At 35.3% G+C, this 25,918-nt stretch overlaps 5 protein-coding genes across 6 annotated transcripts; 3 read left to right on the plus strand and 2 right to left on the minus strand.

The window, feature by feature from the left end:
* Positions 1-8,676: 8,676 nt before the first annotated feature.
* Positions 8,677-16,136, plus strand: LOC129952942 (uncharacterized). The gene is made up of 6 exons (XM_056065924.1): positions 8,677-9,023; positions 9,203-9,341; positions 9,709-9,818; positions 15,610-15,678; positions 15,752-15,841; positions 15,903-16,136. Exons 1-6 carry the CDS (start codon positions 8,760-8,762, stop codon positions 16,011-16,013), a joined length of 783 nt encoding a protein of 260 aa, XP_055921899.1. The 5' UTR covers positions 8,677-8,759; the 3' UTR covers positions 16,014-16,136.
* Positions 16,137-16,511: 375 nt separating this feature from the next.
* Positions 16,512-18,669, plus strand: LOC129952935 (suppressor APC domain-containing protein 2). Of its 2 annotated transcripts, XM_056065916.1 has the most exons (3): positions 16,512-16,764; positions 16,848-18,078; positions 18,212-18,669. In XM_056065916.1, exons 2-3 carry the CDS (start codon positions 17,017-17,019, stop codon positions 18,596-18,598), a joined length of 1,449 nt encoding a protein of 482 aa, XP_055921891.1. In that variant the 5' UTR covers positions 16,512-16,764; positions 16,848-17,016; the 3' UTR covers positions 18,599-18,669. The 2 variants fall into 2 exon arrangements, with proteins under 2 accessions (XP_055921891.1, XP_055921890.1); XM_056065915.1 differs by lacking the exon at positions 16,512-16,764 and having other exon boundaries at positions 16,774-18,078.
* LOC129952953 (uncharacterized) lies at positions 18,663-19,237 on the minus strand. The gene is made up of 2 exons (XM_056065935.1): positions 19,124-19,237; positions 18,663-19,061 (listed from the first exon to the last, which is right to left on the minus strand). Exon 2 carries the CDS (start codon positions 19,058-19,060, stop codon positions 18,695-18,697), a length of 366 nt encoding a protein of 121 aa, XP_055921910.1. The 5' UTR covers position 19,061; positions 19,124-19,237; the 3' UTR covers positions 18,663-18,694.
* A 2,528-nt stretch (positions 19,238-21,765) lies between these two features.
* On the plus strand, positions 21,766-23,590 carry LOC129952939 (neuralized-like protein 2). Its single transcript, XM_056065920.1, has 3 exons — positions 21,766-22,484; positions 22,541-22,837; positions 22,969-23,590. The coding sequence occupies exons 1-3, from the start codon at positions 22,040-22,042 to the stop codon at positions 23,082-23,084; spliced, it is 858 nt and encodes a 285-aa protein (XP_055921895.1). The 5' UTR covers positions 21,766-22,039; the 3' UTR covers positions 23,085-23,590.
* Positions 23,591-25,147: 1,557 nt separating this feature from the next.
* Positions 25,148-25,918, minus strand: LOC129949190 (uncharacterized). Its single transcript, XM_056060478.1, has one exon. The coding sequence runs from the start codon at positions 25,916-25,918 to the stop codon at positions 25,148-25,150; it is 771 nt and encodes a 256-aa protein (XP_055916453.1).

The raw sequence follows: 25,918 nt of genomic DNA on the forward strand, positions 1-25,918 counted from the left end.
ATCAAATTGGCAGTCAATCGGTGGCAAATTGTCTATGAAGACATTGGCCGACTTCTGCAATCGCGTGCATTCGTTTAAACCCCAATTTTCAAATACTTTGACGATTGTCCACTAATTGGATATTGGAATTGGAACATTCAATATCCAATTAGTGGACAATATCAATTGGAGGATACAAAATTGTCATCCGATTTTCTACCAAAAAATTGTCTAATATTTATATAAAATCAACGAACCGTTTAGACGAACAATTTTAACTTGGTAGACAATTGGCAATTATCACCTAAATGGATGCTTTGGAAGCAATTTGACATTTCGGCTAGTAATGGAAGTTTTTCCAATTTGGTTTTGCTTTGACATTTCTGTCAAAATGTGTGATCGAGTCAACGAAAATTGTATCGGATGTGCTTACAATGGACAAGTTCAGCAACATAAGGAACTTCATTTGCAGTCAACTTCATTCTTTGAACGTACATTTTGACCAAGGCAACTAATTAGTTTTTCAAGTATCATGAATTTCAAATTCAAAACCTTACTTCACAAACCTCTACTTTAAGTTCATAATACAAAAAGTACCAAATAAATTATTGTCTACAAAATACTCCTCAGGCAAGCTACAAGTCCATCACGATTTGTATTTTCTATGGTTAAGAAATATTAGTTATTTCTTTTCAAAATTGAAAGGGAACCCTTTTACGGAAAGCATTAAATGAAGTTGTGCAGAAAATAAATAAATCATAGAGCAATAAAGTTCAGCTAACAGTTGAATGAAAAAACATGATCAACTGTCATTTTATAAGAAGTAGATTTGACTTAATGGCTGAAAAACATACACGCTTCAGCTTCGGCTTCGAGGTTGCTTTGAATACTTACTTACTTACTTAAGGTGGCGCTACAGTCCTGTGTGAACTAGGGCCTCACCCAGCAAACTTCTCCATCTAGCTCGGTCCCTAGCTAGATGTCTCCAGTTTCGCGCTCCAAGTTGGGTGAGGTCACCTTCCACTTGTGCGCGCCACCTGATCCGCGGTCTTCCTCTACTGCGCTGTCCTGTGGGTGCGGATTCGAAGACTTTCCGGGCCGGAGCATTGGTTTCCATGCGCTCTACGTGACCCAGCCATCTTAGTCGTTGGACTTTTACTCTTCTTGCTAAGTCTACGTCGCTGTACAGCCCGTACAGTTCGTCGTTCCATCTTCTCCTCCACTCCCCTTCGATGCATACGGGACCGTAGATCACACGAAGAACTTTTCTCTCGAAGCGACCCAAGGTGCTTTCATCCGCTTTTGTCTTGGTCCATGCTTCTGCACCGTATAGCAGGACGGGGATGATAAGGGTCTTATATAGCAACACTTTGGTCCCTCGAGAGAGGACATTACTACTCAATTGCTTTCTTAGTCCAAAGAAACAGCGGTTAGCAAGAGTTATTCTGCGTTTGATCTCAGCGCTGGTGTTGTTTTCTGCGTTTTCAGCGGAGCCTAGGTAGACGAAGTCCTTGACTACCTCAAAGGTACGTCTGTCGATTGTGACGTTTTGACCAAAACGTCGGTGTTGTATGTCCTTTCTAGACGACAGCATGTACTTTGTTTTGCCCTCATTAACCGTTAAACCCAATTTTGCCGCCTCTGCCTCAATACTTGCTTTGAATGACATTTCTTTTATTTCATCCCTCCAAAGATCAAATATTTTGTTTGTTGACATTTTTTTACAGCTGATGAGCTGTCAGACAAAGCAAATGTTCAGATAATTGAACTAGAGCTTCCGTTTGGAGTCACATTACGTTACGTTACGTTCTTTTCCTTACGATTGCCAAACGAAACGTGAGGTCGAAGCTCCATTGTGATAGCATGCATTGAATTCCTATGGCTGAACTCGTAAACGTCAGGCGAAGCCGAAGCTGAAGCGTGTTTGTGTTTCAGCCATAATAGTTAGGAGGATTTTTCTTGACTAACTTTTCAGAAAAAATGTAGCACCCGTGGCATGATGGTTAGTGCGTTGGACGATGACTTTTACATAATTGAAGATCCGAAGGAGAAAATAGAGGCGGTGGAAGCTGCTTTCCAGCAAATATACACAGTGAATGTTAGCATTCGCCCCAAACACGACCTGGAAAACAGAGCCGTACTTAATCACTTTTACCTTCGAAATGATATGACACAATGGCGATCTGAGAACAGCGGTTTCATGCTGTTCAATGAGGATTCCTTGGCTAATGCCATAATCGCCGAGCAAACGGGAGCAAGTCCCTTATTAGTGACGAAGCTTCACCTCATCTTCAATTCAATTAAAAATAAAAAGTCAGCAGGTGTCGATGGTATATCCAACGTTGTACTAAGAAATTTACCGACGGAAGCAATTGACATTTACACCACACTCTTCAACAATGCACTGAATAATGCATATTATCCAGTGCATTGGAAGACCGCTGTGGTTCATCCTCTCCCGAAAAAGGGAAAGGACAACTCCAACCCGTCAAATCTTCGGTCGATAAGTCTTCTTCCGAGCATCAGCAAAGTTTTCGAAAAAATCATTAATAGGGCTCTGACTAAGTGGGCTGCGGACAACAAAATAATTCCGGATAAACAGTTCGGGTTCAAGGCGGGTCATGACACAGTTCATGCTGTGTCTAAACTCGTTTCTAATATCCAATGGAATAAATCAAAACAACAATGCACAGGTGCTGTTCTGGTTAATTTGGAAAAGGCCTTTGACACCGTATGGTTTGGCATAAGCAAGCCATTGTTGTATATACTTTATGATATGCTTAACGGTAGAAAGTTTGTTGTCAAAAGTGGCAATGTAACTTCTACCACAACATTCTCAATTAAAAAATGGTCTTCAACAAGAGCGGTGAATTCTCCGATTCTCTTCAGCATTTACACCAGCGATCTGATAGGTAGTCTTACAAAGGCAATTGCGTACGCCGACGATCTAATTGCGTGCAGAATGGCCCGAAAGGTTGAGGTTATTAGAATTCTCTTGCAGCGTGATTTCGACAAGATTCAGAGATATTGCGACGACTGGAAACTGAAAATAAATGTCCAAAAGTTGGAGACAATTCTATTCCGAACTCCGATGGCTAGGGCTACGAGGGATACGCGCAAGAATTGGCGCAAGATGGTCATCGTTGATCTTCACGGACATGCATAAGCGAACAAAAGTGTCGGTATCCGGTTAGATTAGTATTTATATTTCGACAGACATATAAATGCTGCTCTGACCAGGGCCCGAGGAGCCTTCGCTCTGACGAAATGGCTGTTTTTTAGCAGTCGGCTTGACCACAGAGTGAAGGTAATTTGCTACATGGCCCTCAAACGGCCAATGATCGTTTATGGTTGTCCTGTGTGGTTCACCGGTGCCCCTTCCCAGATGGAGAAGTGTCGGGTGTTCGAGCGGCAGTGTTTACGACGCTGTACCGGCTTCTGTCGAACAGCTGAATCTTCCTACATGCATTAATATTACAACGAGGTCCTATACAACGGGGCTCGAATCATCAGAATTGACAATTTCGTGATAAAACTCGTTCGAGGTCACATTGCAAGAGCTGTGTCTTCGACCAACAATTTAATTTTCGGGGAGTTATATCCGAACGACGATTATTTTGAAAGTGCACGCTTGAGCGGCTTCATTCCACCAGAGGCATTCCTCTTTTTAGACAAATGCGGTCTGATACAGGATAGATTGGCAGTTTCATTAATCTACCACGTCAGAGGACGAACCGTGGATAGGTGACTCCTGTACAATCGGGACGTCATGGCACAAGGCGGAGCAGAGCTCTTTCGGTTCAGTAGGGCTGTGTCCGAACGGTACCAAACTGATAGGGTGAAGCAGGAGAACCAGCTTTGGTGGCTTCAATCGGCACTTGATATTGGGTAGTCGGGATGGGGTTTTAAGCCTTGGTCGGCCTACATACCTGTTTTAGAGTTTTAGAGTTTAATTTTAAGTAGAATAGGCATGGTGGCATTTTTACAAAAAATAAAAAAAAAAACATTAAAAAAAAAACTTGGAATAAAAAATATTTAAAAAAAGACAACAAAATATGAAAAACAAAAATGTTAGATTTGCTGCTGTGGTTGTTCTAGTTTTAAGTAGTTTATAGGTAGTTTAAGTTAGCTTAAAGTTTTATATTAAGGACCTTATTTTAAGTAGTTTTTAAGTAAAAATAAAAAAGGATCTTGATATAAGTTTTTTTTTTTATTTTCTAATAAAAACAAAATAAATAAAATTTAAATTGAAGTAAAATAGATCTCAGGACCGAAAGGCGTTAGTAGTTAGTGTTATAGTTTAGCTTACAGTGTCCGTATGGGACCATTAACTTAGTTGTAAGTTATGGATAATTAGGCTAGTTTTATGAATTTTTGTCTAGCTTTAAGATAGGTTTAAGAATGAAGTAATAAAAATGAATTTAAAAAAAAAAATAAAACAAAAAGTTTGTTGGACTGTCATGCAAGGGGTCTTGGGTTCAATCCCTGCCTGTGCCACCTTAATTTAAAAAAAAATAATTTTCGCGGGTACTGCCTCTTGCGAGGAATTGATTAATCCTTCAAAGGTTATTCTTGTCATGAAAAAGTCCTTTCTCAAATTAGCCGGATTTGACCTCAATCAATCAAAGAAAAGCACATCATCCAATTCCTCTAAGATTTTTTGCAGCTTAGTCCCAACAAAAAGACAACAAAAAATATTGTAACGAATGTGAAGGTCAGCTAATGCACTTGTATCAAACACAAATTCTTTCTGTGAAAAATAGCGGTAGTTGCGACCGAGATTAGAAAAGAAGCTTTCACAGCTGCATTACTATCGCGGCGCACTTACATAATCTCGTATCAAACACCAATCTTCTCTCTGATGTGCAAGCGGGAGTTAGAAGTTGCGCTTGCAATTAATAAATAAATTAGCTTCGGCCAAATCTATAGCTTTGAAGGAAAATTGATTAATTTTATTTAGGTATTTACTAAACATACATGCATTGCTTTTTGATTCAACATTGTTTGTTTCTGATTAGTATTTAATAATACTGGTAATTAGATTAACATGGAAACGAGGAGACAAAGTTACCAGTGCCCTTTATTTGGAAATGTAGGAGATATAAGGGATGATATTTTACCCACCTTCGAAGATGTCATGAAATGCTATGAATGGAACAGATCAGAGCTTAAAAGGATACGGAATTCTAAAAAAGAACCTACAGTTTTAGATATTGCCGTGAGAGTGTCACAAAAAATTGAAATGGTATGGAGAAAATCGTCGCTTCCAACGGTTTCCCACACTAGGGTAATTCAGCTTATAAAAGCGTACCACTTAAAATGCAAAACCTCATCAAATCCCTTAAGCGTTTATCAGCAGAAAAAAAGAACGATTTCTTAAAACAAAGCAAGGCGCTTTTCGATATTTGTGCGTGTAAATGCAAACAACTTCAACTTTGTTGCTGTCGAAGAGAAAACAAGGTACCAAAAGAAGAGTGGATCTTTTTGCTGGATCAAAGACAGGAAAGGAAGATGCGTTTTGGAGGAATTGACAGAATTCTAACAACTTAATTAAAACAAAAGTTAAATCAAACTACTGTTACAAAACAAAACCTAATACTAGCACTAACAAAAATCAAGGTAAGTCTAATACTCAACAACAGGAGTTATGTTCCTCTTCGAGCGACTCTGAGGGAACGAGACATTCTCCTAAGAAACTAAACTTACCTGCAACAAAAATACCTTTGCCTGAACAACTTAACTTACCATCTACATCAAAAGCACAAAAAAAAAATTATATGTTCAAAATTTACCTATGGTGTCAAAAACATGTGACCGTTACGGTATTTCTGACAGAGCGGCTGCTGCAAATGTTTCCTCTGTATTTCATGACATATCTGCCGATTTTGAAGTGGTTGATAAATCAAATAACGCCGCGAAAGAACCAAAGAACACAACGAACTACAAAATAAGCAAAAGCATCTTCATTTACCTGATCTGTTCTTTGATGGTCGAAAAGATAAGACGATGAATATTGTAAAGAAAGGAGCAAAAAAGTACAAATAAACAGTGATTGAGGAACATATATCTGTTCTTAAAGAATCAGGTTCAATTTATATCGGCTACGCTACCACTGATGCAGGAACTGCCAAAAGTATTGAAGCATCGATTACAGAGCTTCTTTTGTCACACAACATTAAGGAAGATGATTTAATGGCTCTTGGTTGCGATGGAACGATCACTAACACAGGAATATTCAATGGCGTGATAAGACTATTCGAAAAAAAGATTCAGTGTCCCTTACAGTGGATCATTTGTATGCTACATTTGAACGATTTGCCCTTGAGACATTTGTTTAACAAATTAGATGGGGCTACCACTGGTCCATCCTCACATGCTCGTCCAATTGGAAAACTATTAGAAAATTGCGAGAAACTAGAAATTGTAATTTATGAAAAAATAGAAAGTGAACTGCCACAAGTTCAGTTTGATGACCTAAGTACGGATCAAAAATACCTGTACGAAATAACGAATTCAGTTATAAGTGGAAAATGTTCTTATGATTTGGCTAACAGGTCCCCAGGAAAGATGTCCCATGCCCGATGGTTGACAAAAGCGAACAGAATTGTACGGCTTCATATTTCTGCTTTAACTCCATCAAAAAACCTGCAAGTATTAGCTGAATATTGTGTAAAAGTATACGCTCCGATATGGTTTGAAATAAAAACAAATCCAACATGTAAAGATGGATCTAAAAATTTGTGGACGTTGATTAAAAGTACTCGTTATCTGCCATCAGAGTTGAAACTAATAATTGATCCCGTTATTGACCGAAACGCCTACTTCGCTCATCCAGAGAATTTGCTGCTATCTATGCTGTCCGATCAAAATCAAACAATCAGGGAGCTAGCTGCCAGGAGGATACTAAAAGCACGAAATTCACCTTATACAGGAAAGCAACCTCGTGTCTTTGAAGTGCCTCCTCTCAATTTCGATGCTGCAAGCTATTGTGAGCTCATAGATTGGCAGCAAGAATTTTACGAACCACCAATTTTTCAACACAACACGAATGAAGAAATAAACGAGGCTATTAGTTCTCAGTGCAACGAAAATCTCATTTTCTTAAAGCTACCATGTCACACACAGGCTGTTGAACGTTCTGTGAAAATAGTTACATCTATGACCTTATGTGACAAAAATTCAATCGAAGGCTCAAAACAAGCGAAACTTTCATCCAGGAAACTAATGCCTCGATTTGAGAGTGAACGAGATTTCTTGCCTAGGATATAAAATAAATTATTTCTTACCTATTTAAATTAAATTTTGTGATATGAATTACTAAATTGTATTCTATGATTAATGAATTAATAATTAATTTTTAATTTTTTCAATTTTGTTCAATAAAATTTTTAAATTAATAAAAAAAACGCTGTTTTTTTTTCAAAACCTCAGAAACTTCAAAGCCCATGCGCGGGATAAAGATTCATTTTTTTTACAATTATTATTTGTTTGGACTATACACAACATAATATTACTATTACAATATGATCAAATAACTTTTATTTTTTCCCATACAAAATCGACCCACCTTAGGGACCATTAAGTTAGTTGTAAGTTATGAATAATTTTATGAATTTTTGTCTAGCTTTAAGATAGGTTTAAGAATGAACTAATAAAAATGAATTTAAAAAAAAAGTTTGTTGGACTGTCATGCAAGGGGTCTTAGGTTCTATCCCTGCCTGTACACGGGTACTGCCTCTTGCGAGGAATTGATAAATCCTTCAAGGGTAAATCTTGTCATGAAAAAGTCCTTTCTCAAATTAGCCGGATTTGACCTGAAATTGTAGGTCCCTTCCATTCCTGACAACAGCATTCGCACACAGGAATGGTTGAGAGTTGTAAGTCACTAGGCCCTGGTTCCCAACGGACTGTTACGCCACCCAATTCAATTTATTTAACTTTCCAGTCAACTTTCCATTGAAGTTGCCTTAATTGGAAGGTATATTTTTGGCAGCTAGCCAATCAGAAACTAGACACTTGCCTATCTTTCAAGTCCCTAATGTCGTCTGAACCTGGCCAATTTTTGAAAATATTATTTATTTTTTCTTGATGAATTGCTGTATTTTAAAACTGGAATTAGAAATCACCTTTTCACTTTCCCTTTAAATTATTATTAGATACAAATCATTACTTATAAACAAAGTGGTTTTAAATTCCATTGGGAACTTTTAATTGCTAATTATTTAATAATAGCGCCCACTCTGGGTTCAAAACGATTAACGCAAACATTTAATTATAATGAAAATTGATGGTTTGTTGCAAATGTTTATGGTAACGACTTTATTGCGTTGTATTTAAAAAAAAAACATTATTACTTATAATGTTAGGTGTATTTCATATAGAAAACCTATATTATTATTACAATATTGTAATATGTATACAGGTTTTCAGTGGTATCTATTATAAGTGAGTTTTGAACATTATCAACAACGTTTTCTATTCATCTAATTGATAGATACAAATAGGACTTGTCACCAATTTCAATTCCTAAATGGACATCATCAACATTAACAATATTGCACGCAATGCCAACAATTTTTCCTTTTTTTAATAACAAATCGAAAGAATTGAATATCCATTGGGAGCAATAATAGCACATGCACAATGCACATATTCTTTAAAACACAAATTTGTTTCATCGAAAATAGACTAATTAAGCATTTTTACTGAGTAGTTTAGGTTTCGTCCCGAAACTGAAATTTGCTGAGTTCAAAAACAGTTTAAAGTTAAAATTCGTCGAAATGAGATCTAAAATATATCCAGTTGAACCTTTTTATCTCTATGAACCGAAAAAAGAATTATCAATAAGAATTGACCAAAATCTACTATTTTTACATGAACAAAGAAAAGTCTTTCAAAAACTAAATGGACAATCGGCCTTACGGAAATACAATAAGAAACAAGCGACACAATCTAGGAGGGTTTTAGTGAAAAAGAATTCAATGTTTAAAATTGAAAACGTTTCTTCAGAAAATTTGATGCCATTTATTGATACTGCTATGAAGGTAAAAACAAAATTAAATAAATAAAATATGTTCATAAATTTAAAAACTATTAACAAGTTTTGGGCTTAAAAGAATTTGAGAATTTATCAAGCAAGTTGATCAGAAAAGTCCATAAATATTGAATATTTCTATGGTTTCTGGAAAAAGTAGCTATAATTTTTGTTTACTTAAACTTTTAGGTTCAACAAGGAGCATACGAAGCCGCCGTTTCCACTAATCGAGGCTATGAATTTCAATTGCTTTTGATATTTCTCGAAGCATTTCTATCAATTGTTTTTAACTTTTACTATATGATTTCGGTTATCATTCAACCAGCATGTAAATAAAATATTTTTTAACAATGACGAGATGAGCAAAAAAAGTTGTGATTAGTTATCCAACAGATAAATAAAACGTTCACAATGATTCGGCCTTATCACAAACCAAGTCGGAGAAGATTCGTAATACGAATAACAAACAAATTTCAAAGCCTTAGTCTTGACTTATGAAACCAAATACAAAACAGGAACTCCAAATTTTTGTTTTGATGAAAACCGTGACAATTTTTGTTTCCATTCGTATTTAGAACTTTATCCGAAGTGGTCAGGGATAAGGCCGACATAGAATATTGTATTGGATAAATAACTATAACTTTGCTTGTAGGTCTTTTTAGAGGTAAAGAACTTTAAAAACTTTATGTTTTCAGCTTTTAAACTCCCTATGCATGAAACGATTGGATATCTTTCTCAACATCTTATTCAACCAAGTGTTTGCATTCTATCTGTGGTCTTGGCATTTTCGCTGTTAAAGTCTGAGGTAAGTATAAAAGTTCCTTACAGTGGGTAATTATAGGATGTACACTTATTAAAAAAAAAATCTAAATGTCACCGATTTTCAATGCAAGTAAATAGCTCCCGCATTCGCTTCAAAATCAGAGCTGCCAAAAATAATTGCATTGAAATAACATATGTTAAATGTCAAATAATGTCAACTGCTTTAATTATTGTGATATTGGTTTTCTCAAATTGTGATTTGAATTCTTTAATAAATTGTAATTTGTTTATTAAAAATTAATTATAATGTTAAGCAATTTCGATTCGTTTTTTGAAGAAACCGATTCTGAAAGTAGGTACGAGGAAAAAGATATTACGATGGGTATAATTAGGAGAAACATTCGAGATAGATCCAATCCCTTAGAACTCCCAGATCATTTTTATGTTTTCAAAAAATATCTATTTCTACAAAGAGATGAATGTTCATTGTTTTGTTAGGTTTGTTTTATATTTTCGCCTGAATAAGGATGCATTTAACTATGTGCTCAACGAAATAAGTGAAACATTCACATCAACCAGTACACGTTCCATTCCACCTCTTATAAAACTAGCTTGTACGCTGCGATTTCTTGTAAGTGCTACCTACCAAAACTGTGTTAGCAATGATTTCGATCTCGGGCTATCCCAACCAACGGTGTCAATCGTTTTGAACGAAGTTCTTCAAGTGGTAGAAACCAAACTTTGTCCAGCTTGGATACAGATAGAAATGTCACAAAGGGAAAAACAAGACTCGAGAAACTACTCCAAAGCAGACAAAGAAATCTTGCTGTATGGTCTTCCCCCAGTGGCTGTAACATTTTTTTTGTTCGATGAAATTTTTTGCTTACGTTTTAGCTTGTAGTCCAACCAAACCTAGGTACAAAGAAAATGTTCCTTAAATGTATGTTCATAAAACAATTTGAGAATGCACTTTATGCCAATCTTTTCCCTTACGTGACAGAGGACCATGAGAATTTAATTCTACTGCAAATTGTTCCCAATAATCTTTCTGGACCCAAAAGCTCCTATGCCTCTAGCAATATCGGGATTCCTTTCCATCAGTTCCACAAGCTTTGCAAACTGATTTGTATTTGTTCTTGAAATGAACATTATTATTTTCGTTTTTATAATAATTCACAAACTTCCTTTTTCTTTTATCACACATTTTTAATTAAAACAAACAAAACAAAATTTAATTCGCTAACGTTATCACTAAATATTTTGATTCGATAGGATTTGACAATTTGAGCGGTTAAATTAGCGAACTCTCGCTATTTGTAATTCGTCGATAACTTAATTCGCTAAAGTTTTGACATTTAAAGCCAACTTAATTTGAGCGAATCGCTATTCCTAATACAAAATTAGCGAGTTTTTTTATACAACGAAATACCTTAAGATCGTCTGCGTACATCAAGAACTTTGAATTTAAAAACAGATCAGGAATGTCGTTTATAAACAAAAAAAAAAGAAGAGGACCAAGATGGCTTCCTTGCGGGACACCCGACGTAACATATACCGGTGCAGAAATAATGTTATTTAAAAGAACGTACTGAATACGATCCCTTAAGTATGAATTTAGCCATTTTATAAAGTTTGAGTGAAAACCTACTTTATTTATTTTGATAAGTAAAGCATCATGATTGACTCTGTTAAAAGCTTTAGAAAAGTCAGTATAGACAACATCATACTGATAACCTTTCTCAAGTGCATTCAAGACTAAATTACCAAAAATAGTGAGGTTAGTTGCAGTGGATCTACCAGCTACAAAACCATGTTTGTAAGGTTAAATCATTGCTTTTGGGAGAAGGAGTTAATTTGACATAGACTAAGTTTTCAAAAAATTTCGGAATCGTAGCAATTTTACAAATTGGACCATAGTTTGAAACACCTGATTTGTAAATAGGTGTGATTGTTGAACGTTTCCAAGTATTTAGAAACTCACCATTTGCAAGTGAACGATTCAAAATAATTTTTAAAGGAACAGCCAATGAAATTCCATCAATATCACGTCGCTTATTACCCTTAAGCTTAGACAACTCAATCACAGAAGTGAAAAAACTTAAACTGCCTATATTAATAGGAGTATTTGAAAAGTTTATGTTTGTAGAAACTAAACCGACTAAAAATGTTCAGCAAACAAGTTACATACAACAGAGATGCCAGATATAAGCCAAGAAAAATTGACAGGTTCAGTAAGGCAAGTTTAAAGCATCTGATTGGCTGCGTTAAATCTTGTGTTGGATAGAGTACCTTGGATAGGTGGATTTTAAGATACCTTGTTGAAATCAATTGTCATCACCTGTTCTGACAGATAACTACATACCCCAGAAATTCTTGGATGATTCCTTTTTTGACATCTCAGATATTTTTGATCAGCTGTTATTTTACACGTAAAACACTAACAAAAAGGTATCTGGATACCCTATCTGTCTGAGGTTAAATGCAGCCTTGGCCAGCTACCAACAAATTGCCTTCCAATTTAGGAAAGAGGACTGGAAATTTAATCAAGAAAAATCTCCCTATTGATTAGGCCAAGTTAACTTATGTCAAAATGACAATTGATCATGTTTTTTCATTCAACTGAAAGCTGAACTTTATTACGGAATGATTTATTTATTTTCTACACAAATTCATTTAATGCTTTCTGTAAAAGGGTTCCTTGTCAATTTGAAAAAAAAGTAATATTTCTTTAAAATACAAAATACAAATCGTGATGGACTTGTAGCTTGCCTGAGAAGTGTTTTGTAGACAATACTGATTTTAATTTTTGTATTATGGACTTGAAGTAAAGGTTTGTGAAGTAAAGTTTTAAGTTTGAAATTCACGACACTTGAAAAGTTGTCTAGTTGCCTTGATCAAAATGTACGTTGAAAGAATGAAGTTGACTGCAAATGAAGTCCTTTATGTTATCTGAACATGACAAATCTCCCGAACTATCATGTCAAGTTCACTTCTGTCAAAACGACAGCTGATCACATTTTGTCATTCAACTGAGAACTGAACTTTATTACTTTGTAATTTATTTATTTTCTGCACAATTAATTGTTTCAAATTGGAAAATGAATAATTAATATTTCTTTATAATACACAATAAAGACTTGTAGCTTGCCTAAGAAGTGTTTTGTAAACTATAATGTTTTTGGTGGTTTTTGCACGGTAGATTTTAGTGAATCAAAGTTCAGAATTTGAAATTGAAAAAAAACTAACAAGTTGTCTGGTCTAAATATATTTTCAAAGAATTCATTTGACTGCAAATGAAGTCTTTTATGCTGTCTCGACCTTCCCATTTTTTTGCGCAGTTAGTCTTTTTGACAGCTGTCAATTGGTATATGCTTATTTTGATTTTCCAATTTGTAATAAATAGACTTACTTTTAAATTTCTTACCAAAATAATGGTTTGGTTCGCGTCACGCAACGAAATTGACACATTTGAAAAGAAGTGGTCCCCCAATTGGGACCCTCCGCTGGAATTTATTCGTGGCAGCCGCGGCTGCCACTTGCCCGAAAACATTTTTGAAACATAATGCCAAACCTTTATCTTTACAATAAATCCAATTTAAAACCAAATGTCTAAAAAATCATTCTTTACGTTTATGGTCAAAATAACAAAAACATTTCTTACTTTTGAGTTTAACTGTTTTTTATTTCACTTAAGCCAAAACCTCAAAAAATGTATATAATATAAATATAACAGGTGTTTTCATGAGGCTATAATCTTTAATTTAACAGCTCTCAAGTGATTGGTCGCATTCACAAAGCTAGTGACAACGTAGTCAAAATTCCACTAGCTTTGTGAATGCAAAATTGAACTATAAAGCTAGTCAATCCGGAACTATCATATTAATGACAAATACAAAAATATAAAATAGAAAAACATTTGTGTTTTCAGGACTTCAAATAGTTTTTTTTTCTTTTTTAATTCATTAAAACCAAATAGAAGATATAATATAATTGATTTATATTTGCATTTAAATACCGAAAGATTCATTTCATTTTGAGCTCTTGTGCCTTGCCGAGCAGCTGATTGTGAAACGTCAAAACCAGTGTGCATTAGCTTTGTAGCCTACATTTTTACACTACGTCGGATGAGAAATGTCAACTACTTTTGTAGGTAGATTTAGCCAATCAGAATCCCTTGACTACTTGCCACTGCGACCAATTTTCAAGTTTCTTGAAATTCAACCATGTGTTGAATCAGCTGTTCTGTCGGATACCTGCATACCCCAGAAATTCCTGGATACCTTTGGATTACTTTTTTGACATCTCAGTTGTTATTTTACAGGTAAAATACTACCCTATCTATCTTAGATGGAACGCAGCCAATAACTCCTCCAAAAGTAGTTCTTGTCATTAGAAGTGCTTTTTATGTAAGCCCTTCAAATTCGGCATAAAACTGTAGGTCCATTCCTGACATTATCTGGTTGAGAGTTGTAAAGAACTATAGGCCTTGGTCTTGTATGTAATACCACAACATTTTTTAACTAATATATGCACAGTGTCGCACTTAATTATTGGCACAGCACGCTTTTTTAACTTTGAAGCGACATTTTAAGCCTTGGAAATACGCTATTTTTAAAATTTGTATTGGTTTGGTAGGTAAATAAATATATATACTACTTAACGCAGTTAGTCTAATTTAAAATAAGTTGTCCAGATTTAAAGGAACAAATAATGAATAACAAAACATTTAATTCTTCCAGCACAAAAATATTGGCACCATATATTAAATCTTTAAAGAGAGTAATTTAAATAAACATAAGGTACTATTAGTACTTAGTAGGGAGGCCCTTTTGCTTAATAACAGCATCCAAACGCCTTGGCATAGAATGCACCAAATTTTTGGTCGTTTCTTCTCCAATGTTTTGCCATTTCTCTATCGATGCAAGTTTGAGTTGAGCTTTATTCGATATCAAAACGCGTCTATCCAAATCTTCCCATAAATGCTCAATTGGATTGAGATCTGGGGATTGTGATGGGTGTGGAAGCACATGTGCAATGTTATATGCCAACCACATAAGCACGTCATGAGCCGTATGTTTCGGGTCATTGTCGTGCTGAAAAGTGAACGAGACTGTTCAACTTTTCAAGACTTTTTTTCAGGTTTTCTTTCAAAATGTTGATAAAAACTTTCTTATCCATTATTCCGTCGGTAAAAACAAGCTCGCCCACGCTTGCAGCAGACTTGCACTCCTCCACCGTCGCCGTGTTTTATTGTAGGTGCCAATTTATTTTTTTGGAGTGCTGTATTTGGTTTCTCCAGACTTTTGTATGACCATCACAACGGAAAACGTTAAGCTTACTCTCGTCAGAGAAGAGTACATCATCCCAAAAAGCGTTTGGCTTGCTTCCGTACTCAAAGGCATATTCCAAACGTATTTTCTGGTTAACTGGCGAAATCATTGGCTTACGCCTAGCAATACGTGTATTGTATTATTTTATTTAATTCTAAGTTGACTTCAGCAGCTATTTCACTTGATGTAATTTGAGGGCTAACTTTTACTTTCCGCACAATGCGGCTGCATTCACGAGCATTCAAAACCCCAGGACGACCAGAATGATCCAGAATCGGTGCATAACGCTGCGAATTGTGTATCGACTCCTGCCCATAACTTGTCCAGTCTCTTCATATAATCTGCTTTGACTATGCATGCAAATAATTATTTTTATTTCCGATTCGGTAGTTTCCTTCTTTTTTTGGGCTTATTTTAATATTGAAAAAATAGCGTGTTTCCAAGGCTCAAAATGTTGCATCAAAGCTTAAATAGCTTGCTGTGTATTTCCTTTTATTTTTACAGTTCAGGAAAACTCAACAAATTATTAACAAAATCATCATCCACTCTGAAAACAAGGAAGTCAGAACAAGGGTAATTTCTTCCCTTAACCTAAACTACCAACTTTTGTTTGTTCTAATATTCCATATTTATCAATCCTTTCTAGTTTTTAGCCTTTTCCCAGCAAGTTCAATCAAATATTCCAAATTTTACTGTTTTTGAATTTTTTCAATTAGATGGATCAGTTATATTTTCTGTAAGTTTTTATTCTTCTTAACATTAGTTCAAGACATTAAAAATAGTTTATAATATTCTAGATGTTATCAGCAACAACAACATACTTAATTATTTTGATTCAAGCTCTTGGAGGTACAAGTCAAGTGGATCTATTTGTTTCAGCATTCGACAACCAGACTTCAAATATTTAATTTCGAATCAAAAACAAGATGATAACAAGTGTACCTATCTTTTTTAACCCCAGTGTTAGAAATATGATCTTTCAATTATTTTCTTATCAAGTTTAACGGTTTAAAAACTAAACAAAAGCTTTTCAATACTCTAAGATTTCTGCATTTAACATAATTTTGTATTATTAAAATGTATAAAAAAAGACCCAAGCCATGCGTTTTGTTTGCTACATCGAATCTAACTACTTTGTAAGGCTTCACATAATGAAGATACATTTAACATTAAGAATTAAAAAAACGACCTTTTTGAAATAAGTTGCATTTTCAAAGGATTCCAATTTATATATTTTATGGTATAATGTAAATAACTGCCTGCTTTCAGGCTAAGTTGAAAAAATTCGCATTATTTATGCTTAAATTGAATCCCTTCAAAAGTCAAACACTAGAAGTGTCTTTGGACCAAACTACCTGTCTCTATTGTGGAAAGACCGGTTCTGAAGTTGTAATTCACCAGGCAACGCATACAAAACTGCTGCACGACGCGAACGATCGATGAGAGAGGCAGTGGTAGTGGCAGAGGCAGAGGTAGAGGTAGAGGCAGTGGCGGTTAACCCAAAGCCAAAGCAATGCTCACAATTCACAGCTCACTCTCAATAGTGTTCTTCATCATCTCGGTTTAGCATTATTGTTTATCATTTATCTCTTGTCTTGTAGTCTTTCGTTTTGGGTTAGTCGTCTCGTCATCGGAACGACCAACGTCGTCGTCTTCGACGTGAGTGTTTTGTTTTGTTTGAAGTGCATTTCAATCAAAAATAATATTTGTTTACTTTTTTTTCTCATCCGGATGTGAACTAGGAAATCGATTAAAATTATTCGTGGATCTACATAAGGTCCCAGAAAACTAACTTGATAGTCTTTTTCTGCTTTTACATAACAACATTCATAGTGTATTGTGACACGCACGCGAAGGCAGAGCAAGGTCTTTCGGTCTTAATTCGTGTGCAGCACAATCTGTGAACTGTGGATGCTGCTGTACGCGATGATGCATCGACAGAGTGCTCAAGTTCTTGGAGTGTCTAATGTTTTAAACTCGAATAATTGCGGTGGCAGTGCTGCTGGTGCCGGAGATAATCCAACTGACCTTAAGGGCCATTACCCTTTGGAGACGCTGCCAAAACAGTTTGTAATGTCGATGAAGAAACTCTTCGATATACTGGACGATCAGAGAACTGGTTATGTGAAATTTTCCGATATACAGAAAGGATGGCAGGACGATGGGTGTAAAGGGCTTCCGCGGGGTGTTATTGAAAGTTTGCGCAAAGTCACGCCAACAAGTGGTCTCTTGTCGTTCGATAGATTTTGTGCGGGTTTAAAAATTTGCCTGCTGCAAAATCAACAAGTAGATATTTCGAATGCCACTCGCTCGGACAATAAACCACCGAGACCCCCGTCAGCCCCTCTATTGGACATTGAGAATCCAGTTCCTAATGCTCAGTGGTCGTCGAATACAAATTGTAATACAGCCACAGTTCGTCCGAATAATATTATTCCCAGCCAAAGGGCACTGAGTTTGCCTCAACTTAGCCCGGAAATCGAGTTGGATATAATGACCCACACTGACTTGGCTTCGAGGGATATCTACAGCAGTCCCCCGCCCCCACCGAAGCCTCCTCGCAGCGCAATGACGGCAAATAATGGAAATGCCATAGATAAAGCTGAGATTCGTCATGCTTTGCAAAATTGGCAAATGGGAATTCTCATGAACGAAATGGATGCCAAGGATAAGAGGAAATCATTTCAGGTGCTGAGGGGTACTGCCGATGGAGGATCATCGACTACACCGGACAGTGGGGCACAATCTATACCGAATGGGGGTTATCAGAAGAAACGAAGGGAACCTCGACGACACACCCTACAAAATGGAATCGACTACAATATGCTGAAGCGGATGAAGCAGTTCGAAGAGGAACGTGACGTGTTGCTTCAGGGTCTTGCAGCTGTTGAGAAGGCACGAGAATGGTATTTGCAGCAGATATCGAATGCTCAGGAGAAGATCAAGTATTTGGGACGAATGGGATCTCATGTGGTGAGTTCGAATAATAGAAAAAAGAATTGAAAAGCTCTTGAATTTATAACTTTTTTAAGAAATGAGCGTTTATATATCTGAATATAGAAAAGGAATTATATTTAAAATAAGACTTTTTATTTTTATTTCTTAGGAACAATGGTCTGAGGTGCAACAAGAGAGGCTAGACTTTCAGCGTGCCAGAGTTCTGGAGATAAATCGCCATCTCTCAACTCTCGCTGAGACTTGGGAACGTGGCGGCTTCCCAACTCACATAAACCTTGCCATACGCCCCACAAACCATCAAGGACTGCTCCAACCAGTCGATCGTCTTCGCCAACAGAATCGTAACCTAACCAACGAAGTTAACCAGAAGACCGATCGCATTGCAATGCTCGAACGAGAGAAACAAACGCTCATTCGAGAGCTATTGGAACTACAACAACGCAGTGCCAATCGAGGATTGATAAGTGTCGTTTCACAAGGATCTCCAGGTTGCATCAGTTCATCTGGGCTCGTAGATGCCGATGTGGTGTACTGATTCTACATATTTTTGTGCTATTTTGTGCCGTAACATGATTAACTTTATTTTATAAAAATAAACGTTCTATTAAACTTTTTTTTTCAAAAACTATTTTTACTTGGGATTAGGATAGAGACGCATAAATTTGTTCAATTGTTTGTAATTAAGATCCTTGCCAGGAGCGACTATACCCAAACTATCTGTTTTCTTGGCCTGGAATTTAGTGTCCATGTGAACTTTGTAGCACTTCTGGAAGGTGGCAATCTCTTTGGGACAGAGCTTTTCAGCGAATTCGTTGTCCTTCAAGCAGGCGAATAGGACAGCCATTTCCTGGAGGCATGCCACATCCGAGGAGGAATCTGATTTTCCACTAACCCTATTACGAATGCTGAGAGGGAGAAGCTCTTTGAAGGGAACCCTGTGTTCACGTTGTGGCCGGCGTCCTTGGCCCTGGACGATTCCAACAAATGGCATACGCATCCTATCAAAAGCTTTTTTTATAAATAAATAAATAATTCTGTACTTTTTACTTATAATTTTTACCTAATATATTTTTTAAGAAGCAAGGAGCACCAGGTTTCGAATTGGAATTTTTTGACAGATAGAGAAGAGGTAGTGCAATCAGCTGTTCTTTGGAGTTATAAAACACAAGAACAATTCACAATGAACGGAATCGTACAGCTCTACATTAGTAAATATTTTGCAAACAATACTTTTACAATACCAATGGTTAGTCTTTTAATTTTGCATTTCTTGCAAAAAGGAAAACAATTCTGTAGTTTCCCTTTATTTTGTAGCATCTCTTCAAAAATTACAAAAACTCTTAATATTATGAATAAAACTAAATCCCTACCAAGTGACGTTTACTAAGTTAAACCACCGAAGAAGCTATTTAGCGAAGGAACGTGTCAAAATTGTTTTGAAACAAAAATAAACAAGTGAACATTGCTTATTTAATTTTGTTTTGAAAATAAGTAGTAGTTTTTAAACCAGTTCCAATTATTGGACAATCAGCTATCAACCAAAAGTAAAATATACAAAACTAGGTATCCAGCGCAAGTGCTAAAAGAGGAGGATTTCAGGAAGAAATATAGTTTCTCCAAGAAAAATATGAGCAAACTTATTGTGGTTGTTGAATATGACCTAAATGGAGGTACGGGAAGTTTACATATTCCTTTAGGTTTGCAAGTTAAGGTTTCTATCAGACTTTGTGAAATCATAATGTGATATTACTAAAATAAAGAGGTTTAATAGCCTTTTCACACCAAACCCAAAACCTGGTTTTTGGCAAAATGTTTTCGAAAGCCCGAAAATCGTTTACACCGAACATTTACACGTTTTCTTTTGACATTTAAATTTGTTTAACACTGGCTGCCAAATTTTGTATTGATCAAAAAATTTGTTGGTAAAAAGTTTTGTTCTTCACAAATTATTTGTGAAAATAAAATGAATTGTAACCAATTCAAATTGATTTTAACGTAACACTAGCTCGTCAAGAAAAAGAGTTTCAACTGAAGTTCTGGGGACGGGTGCAATGGGCTCACGACATGAACCAACAGCTATCCTCGTTGTTTACTTCAACTAGTCCCAACAATTCGCTAAGGAAAAGCCATTTGTTTAAAAAATATATGTATATCATAGAATAAACTAAAAAAAAAACTGATTCAATTAAAATGAATTTTATTTAAAACATTTTCTTCCTCTTTCATAACAAATTCAATCCAAAATACTGAGCTTATGACTATTGCTTCTGCTGGCCAAATGTCCCTTCAGATTCGTCATATATTGTGGATGTCCGAGCATTTTATATGAGGGGTCGAGAAGATTCTGAACGATTTCGTGTAAGTCATTATGGCCGGAGCAGAAAAGGTCAATTCCTAGTTCCAGATTCGAACTAAAACCACACTCATCAGAACGATCACTGAAGCTGTTATGATGGGCTGCAATTTCTCCGTGACTATCTCTTTGGTTTCTTCCTTTGAGGACTCACCTGGCTTTTCCAAAAGACTGAGGATCTTCTTAATGCTGTCCATCAAGGGGCGATAGCCCACTGTTGTGGTTTTATTTACTGGTACAACGATTCCCACATTGCCTCCACCAGAGATTTTCTTTCATACTTATTCTCCTCCACAAATCAATTTATCGCCATTCTCATATTCTCCCAAACCCTTGTAATTGAACGGAGTTACCGAAAGGTCTTTCTTGTAGCGACGAGTTTGAAAACGCATCCCTTAGAAATGTTATTACGAACTATGAGCAAGTAGCCATAGTGAATTTCGATTCCTCGCATAAAAATAAATGATCCATTTAAACAAATAAAAACAAATTAGAAAACAGACAGAATGATAATAATTTTGACACAGAAACATATGAACAAGATAATTCGTAGATATGTTTACAAATAATCACAATTTGATATCAAAAACCATACGAATTTAATGTTAAAAATAGGAATCGAATTATTAGTAGTCGATTTTCTTAACGGATTTTTGGTAAACCTCTCTTTACTATTACACAAACATTTTGGTTTTATTCATGGAACTTATGGAATACGAGTTTTTCTTATTTATAAGGTTGTAAAGGTATAATCACAAGTTTTTGTGGCCAATTGCGATCAACTCTTCATTGTCAGGAAACTTTTCACAGATTTTGGAGTGAATTTTAACAATTTTAGTGCGTTGTTGAAGCTTTTGTTGTCCCATTTAAAAATATGAAAACTTCAAAGGTGACGTAATAATCAAAATTAAGTCATTTATTAGAAAACCCTTTACATTTATTGAAAGAAAATTGACGACCACTTGCATTTTCATTTATGTTTCAAGCTTCATAGTATTTTCATGGCATTTCTGTCTCTTATTTTAAAGTTTTTGGATTGTCTACAGAATATAAAGACAAATCAATATCTTTAAAAATTTCAAGTCTAATTTTCTGATAGAAACTATTAATAGAGATACGAATGTTAAAAATTTGCAAAAACAAAAAATCCTTTTCCCATTAGCAGAAAACTCAAAGAAATAATAATAATAATAAAAAATAAATAATAATTATTTGTGCACTGAATGATGCAATAAAATGAAAATTTATGAATGGTGTAAAATATACCACTGTGACTGATCCCCATCGTTCGCCGATAATGTAGTGCACATCTATCAAACAAAACAACTACGACGCTGTCATCTCTAATCCCATTCTCATCTGTCACTTGTTTTTTGTTTTTTGAAAAAGAGAGAAAATTTATTTCCTTTTCTTGTACTGCATTTTCTGTGCTAAATGTGTAAATAAATAAAGAAAAATATAAAATATTAAAGCCCAATACCGCCAAATTAAGGCGAATTTAATATCCGCTAAAAGCGTGTATATCTATCAATTCAATTTTGCTGCCATTTCCTTAAGCCAAAGTCATTTTATCACAAAATAAAAACAAAAGCACACAATAAAAAAAAAGAAAAACACAAAAACATGATTTCATCAACATCAACTTCAGCATCATCTTCTTCGCTGAGTGCGCGTCAAACGAAAGCTACACGGCAGGCACTTTCTCGATTCCATCCTTACCATGGAGCCAATATCATCCTTTGCGATGACAACACAGTGGCTCTGCGGAAAGCTAGCTTTGCCGATGCAGTCACATTCTCCGAGAAGCCACTGATGCCCGGTGAGATATTCTTGATTGAGATTGAGGCCAACGAACGTGGATGGTCAGGTCATATGCGATTGGGACTGACACAGCTGTTGCCAGAGGTTATAGTCTCCTCAAATGATGGTTTGCCACAGTATGCTCTTCCTGACTTGGCCAACATGGGTACAAGTTGGATTTATCCAATATCAAAGTTTGAAAGGCTATTGAATGATGATGGTGCAGCAAGTAGCAGTGCTAGAGATGCCAATGGAAAGAAAACTAGTAGTAGGTGGTTTTTGTGGGTTTATTGAAGATTTTGTTAAACTTTTTTATTTTTATAGCTATTCTTGGAGATTCTGTTTATGTAAGAACTCCACGTGGATTGATTCCAAGACGAATTCTCAAACCAGAATCTGATTATAATTCGGGAATATTGCTGACAGATAAGGGATCGAGGATTGGAGTGGTGTTCGTGCCGACCGACACGGACAAGTCTAAGGCGGAAATGCACTTCATCATAAACGGGATCGACCAGGGTCCGTGCACAAGAGAGATCCCCTACCAAAATGGACCACTTCATGTCGTTGTCGATGTCTATGGCACCACAAAACAAATCCGCATCGTCCAGCTTTATGGAAGTAAGTTAAATCATTTTTCTTAGTTTAAAAATGTTCAGAAATAAGTTACTTGGCTCAAAGAAGTATCCTTAAAAGTCTCATATTTTCTGCCTACTAACTCCAATAATTGTGTCCTTATTTTTATCTTTCAGTTATTTCTCTTCAAAATGCATGTCGTGATGCAATCCTTTTGAATCTGAAGAAACACGACGTCGACAAGCTGCCCCTTCCAGATAGACTCAAACAGTTTCTCATGCGCTATGACTAAAGCAAAGCAAACAAAACATCATAAATGAAAGGACAAAATATCTTCAAATCAAAAAGAAGAAGGAAAAAAGCTGCTAAGAGCACATCAGCATCTTTAATTTTTGAAACAAAAAATCTAAAATTTCGAAAAATTGATGTAATTTTCATTGCGCTAAAGCCTCCATATGTTTTTATAACAAATTACATACATACATTTTTTCAAAAATCTTATTTCAAGAAAATAAGATAAAAAAGTTTTAATCCCACTTAGTTGGTGTAGTTGATTAAGTTAAATGGCTTTGGGGCCGCATCTTTCATGGACTTTCATTCCTTTCATCATCGTCGCCGTCGCCGCCATCGCCGTAGCCGTTGCAGACCATAAATTTGCATTTAAATTAACAAATTTTTCCTCTATATATATTTTGCCGCACCATGTGATAGTATATGTTTTATACATTTGTACATTCGATTATAAAGAAGAAGAAAAAGAAAATGCATAAAAAGAATAACATTACAAAACAAAACAAAACTAAGATGTTATTAATTTGTTTAGTATTTAGTTACTAGAACGTACACATTATAAATATATATAAATATAAATATATTATATTATTTTTTTTTATAATAATTTTGAAATATTTATTTAAATAATGAGCCTAGTTTTTATTTTTGTATTTTTATTAGTTTTTTTTGTATTGTTTTTGTAACCTCTTCTCCTTCAACTAATCTTGGAGAACTATATAATCCAATTTTATTAATTATACAACAACACATTTTATGTATACATTAAAAAAAAAGAGTACTGTAAAGAAAATAAAGAAGAACTATATATACACATTTATGTATACTATAAAATATATTATGTATTATTAATATAAATCAGAGAGACAGTTATTATCAATATACACACTACAATTAATACGAATTCAAAAAACAAAAAATAGTAGAAAATGTTAAAGAAAACAAAACAAAAAATCAACATTATTTTTATTGAGAAAGAAAAACTACAATAAATACACAAAAAAGTCTATACATTTGCTCTGTGAAGAATAAAGTTTATTTTTTATTCAATAAGATAACAAAATAATTGTGTTTTATTTCTTTTTCTTGCGATTTCCTAAAAAATTAATGAGTAACTCGATTCTACAATGAAATTGTTCGAATTCGAAAAATTGGTACTATGTATCTATTTGACTTGTTTCGAACCAACGAGAACGTTGGTAGTGCCAACTTTCGAATAAACGAGAAACTATTAGAAAGTAGAATTCAAAACAAGGCAAAATCGAAAATAATCACTCTATATCAAATTTGATTGCGAGCGAAGTTTTTTTTTGTAAAAGTGTAGGTTAGGTTGGACTGGCTGTCCAGATGTCATTGACGCACGTAGACCTCAAGGGTCCTTCTTAATCTCCGAACATGGTTTCTTATATTTAAGATGGACTTCATTTCAGAATTAGTATGACTTTGCAGTCTCAGGTTGTGCGATACAGCGTATTTTTTAAGAGCTTCTGTAACCATTTCTATTTGTAAGTTACGATGTAGATCGGTGTTTCTTATGTACCAAGGTGCATTAACTATTCAACAAAGGACTTTGTTTTGGAATCTTGTTATCCCCTTGCAGTTTGTACTCAAGTCCCTCATGCCAAAACTTGTCAAAAGCTTGAGCAACATAGAAGAAAATAGCTGAACATACTTGTTTTTCTTCTAATGCTTTTTCTATTACATCCGATATTCTATGAACTTGGTCTATCGTGGAATGTTTATTTCTAAAGCCAAACTGATGGTTTGGGTTTAACCTTCTTTCTTTTATGATTTTGCTAAGTCCCTTCAGAAGCAGTTTTTCAAAAACTTTTGCCATAATTGGTATAAGCGATATTAGAAGCTGTCACTTCTGTAGGTGGTTTATGATGAATAATTCGCAGTTTTCTGTAAAAGATAAAAATATTCCAGAAGAAAAAAACACAACCAGTCGTCTTGAAGTTCGTTATAAAAAGGCACAGTTTTAATTTCAAAATTCAATAATACCAAATAGCTTAAATAATGTTTTTACAAAAATGATACCAAAACAACATCCCCACTAATAACTTATTTCATTAACAAACCAATTAATACAATAAACTTTTTGATAATAGGAGATGATAAAGGCTTCGTTAAAATATCTGCTGCCATTTCATCGGAGCGGACTGATTTCAGCTGGATCTGTTTTTCTGCCACTATGTCTCGGACGAAATGATGTCGGATGTCGATATGTTTCGTGCGAGGACGATAACATTCATTCGATGCCAGATGAATGGCACATTGACTGTCACAAAAGATTTTCATAGATGATTCAACTCCTGTTAGTTCCTTCTGGATTCCTTTCAGCCACATTGCTTCTTGTACAGCGACTCCCATAGAGATGTACTCAGCTTCGGCTGTAGACAATGCAACGGTCGCCTGTTTGCGTGATCCCCAGGATATTGCTCCTCCTTGAGCCAGAAACACGTATCCACTTACTGATTTCCTTTCATCTAAATCATTCGCGTAGTCAGCATCACAAAATCCAACAACTTCTGAATTTCCATTTCGATTATAAGAAAGTTTCAGGTTCAAAGTTCCCTTCAAATACCTCAAAATTCTTTTTGCTGCCAACCAGTGAAGTCGTCCTGGATTATTATTAATGAATTTACTCAAAAAATTTACGGCGAAGCAAATATCTGGACGACTGATTTGGGCCGCAAAAAGCAAACTTCCAATTAACTCTTGATAGGGCACATTCGACATTTCAAGTTTTTCCTTTTCAGATTTGGGACAATTTTCCTTGCTTAACTTTACATTGACATCCATAGGACTTGACACTGGATTACAATTATTCAT

Source organism: Eupeodes corollae, chromosome 3, assembly GCF_945859685.1.
Source record: "Eupeodes corollae chromosome 3, idEupCoro1.1, whole genome shotgun sequence".
NCBI lineage: Eukaryota > Metazoa > Arthropoda > Insecta > Diptera > Syrphidae > Eupeodes > Eupeodes corollae.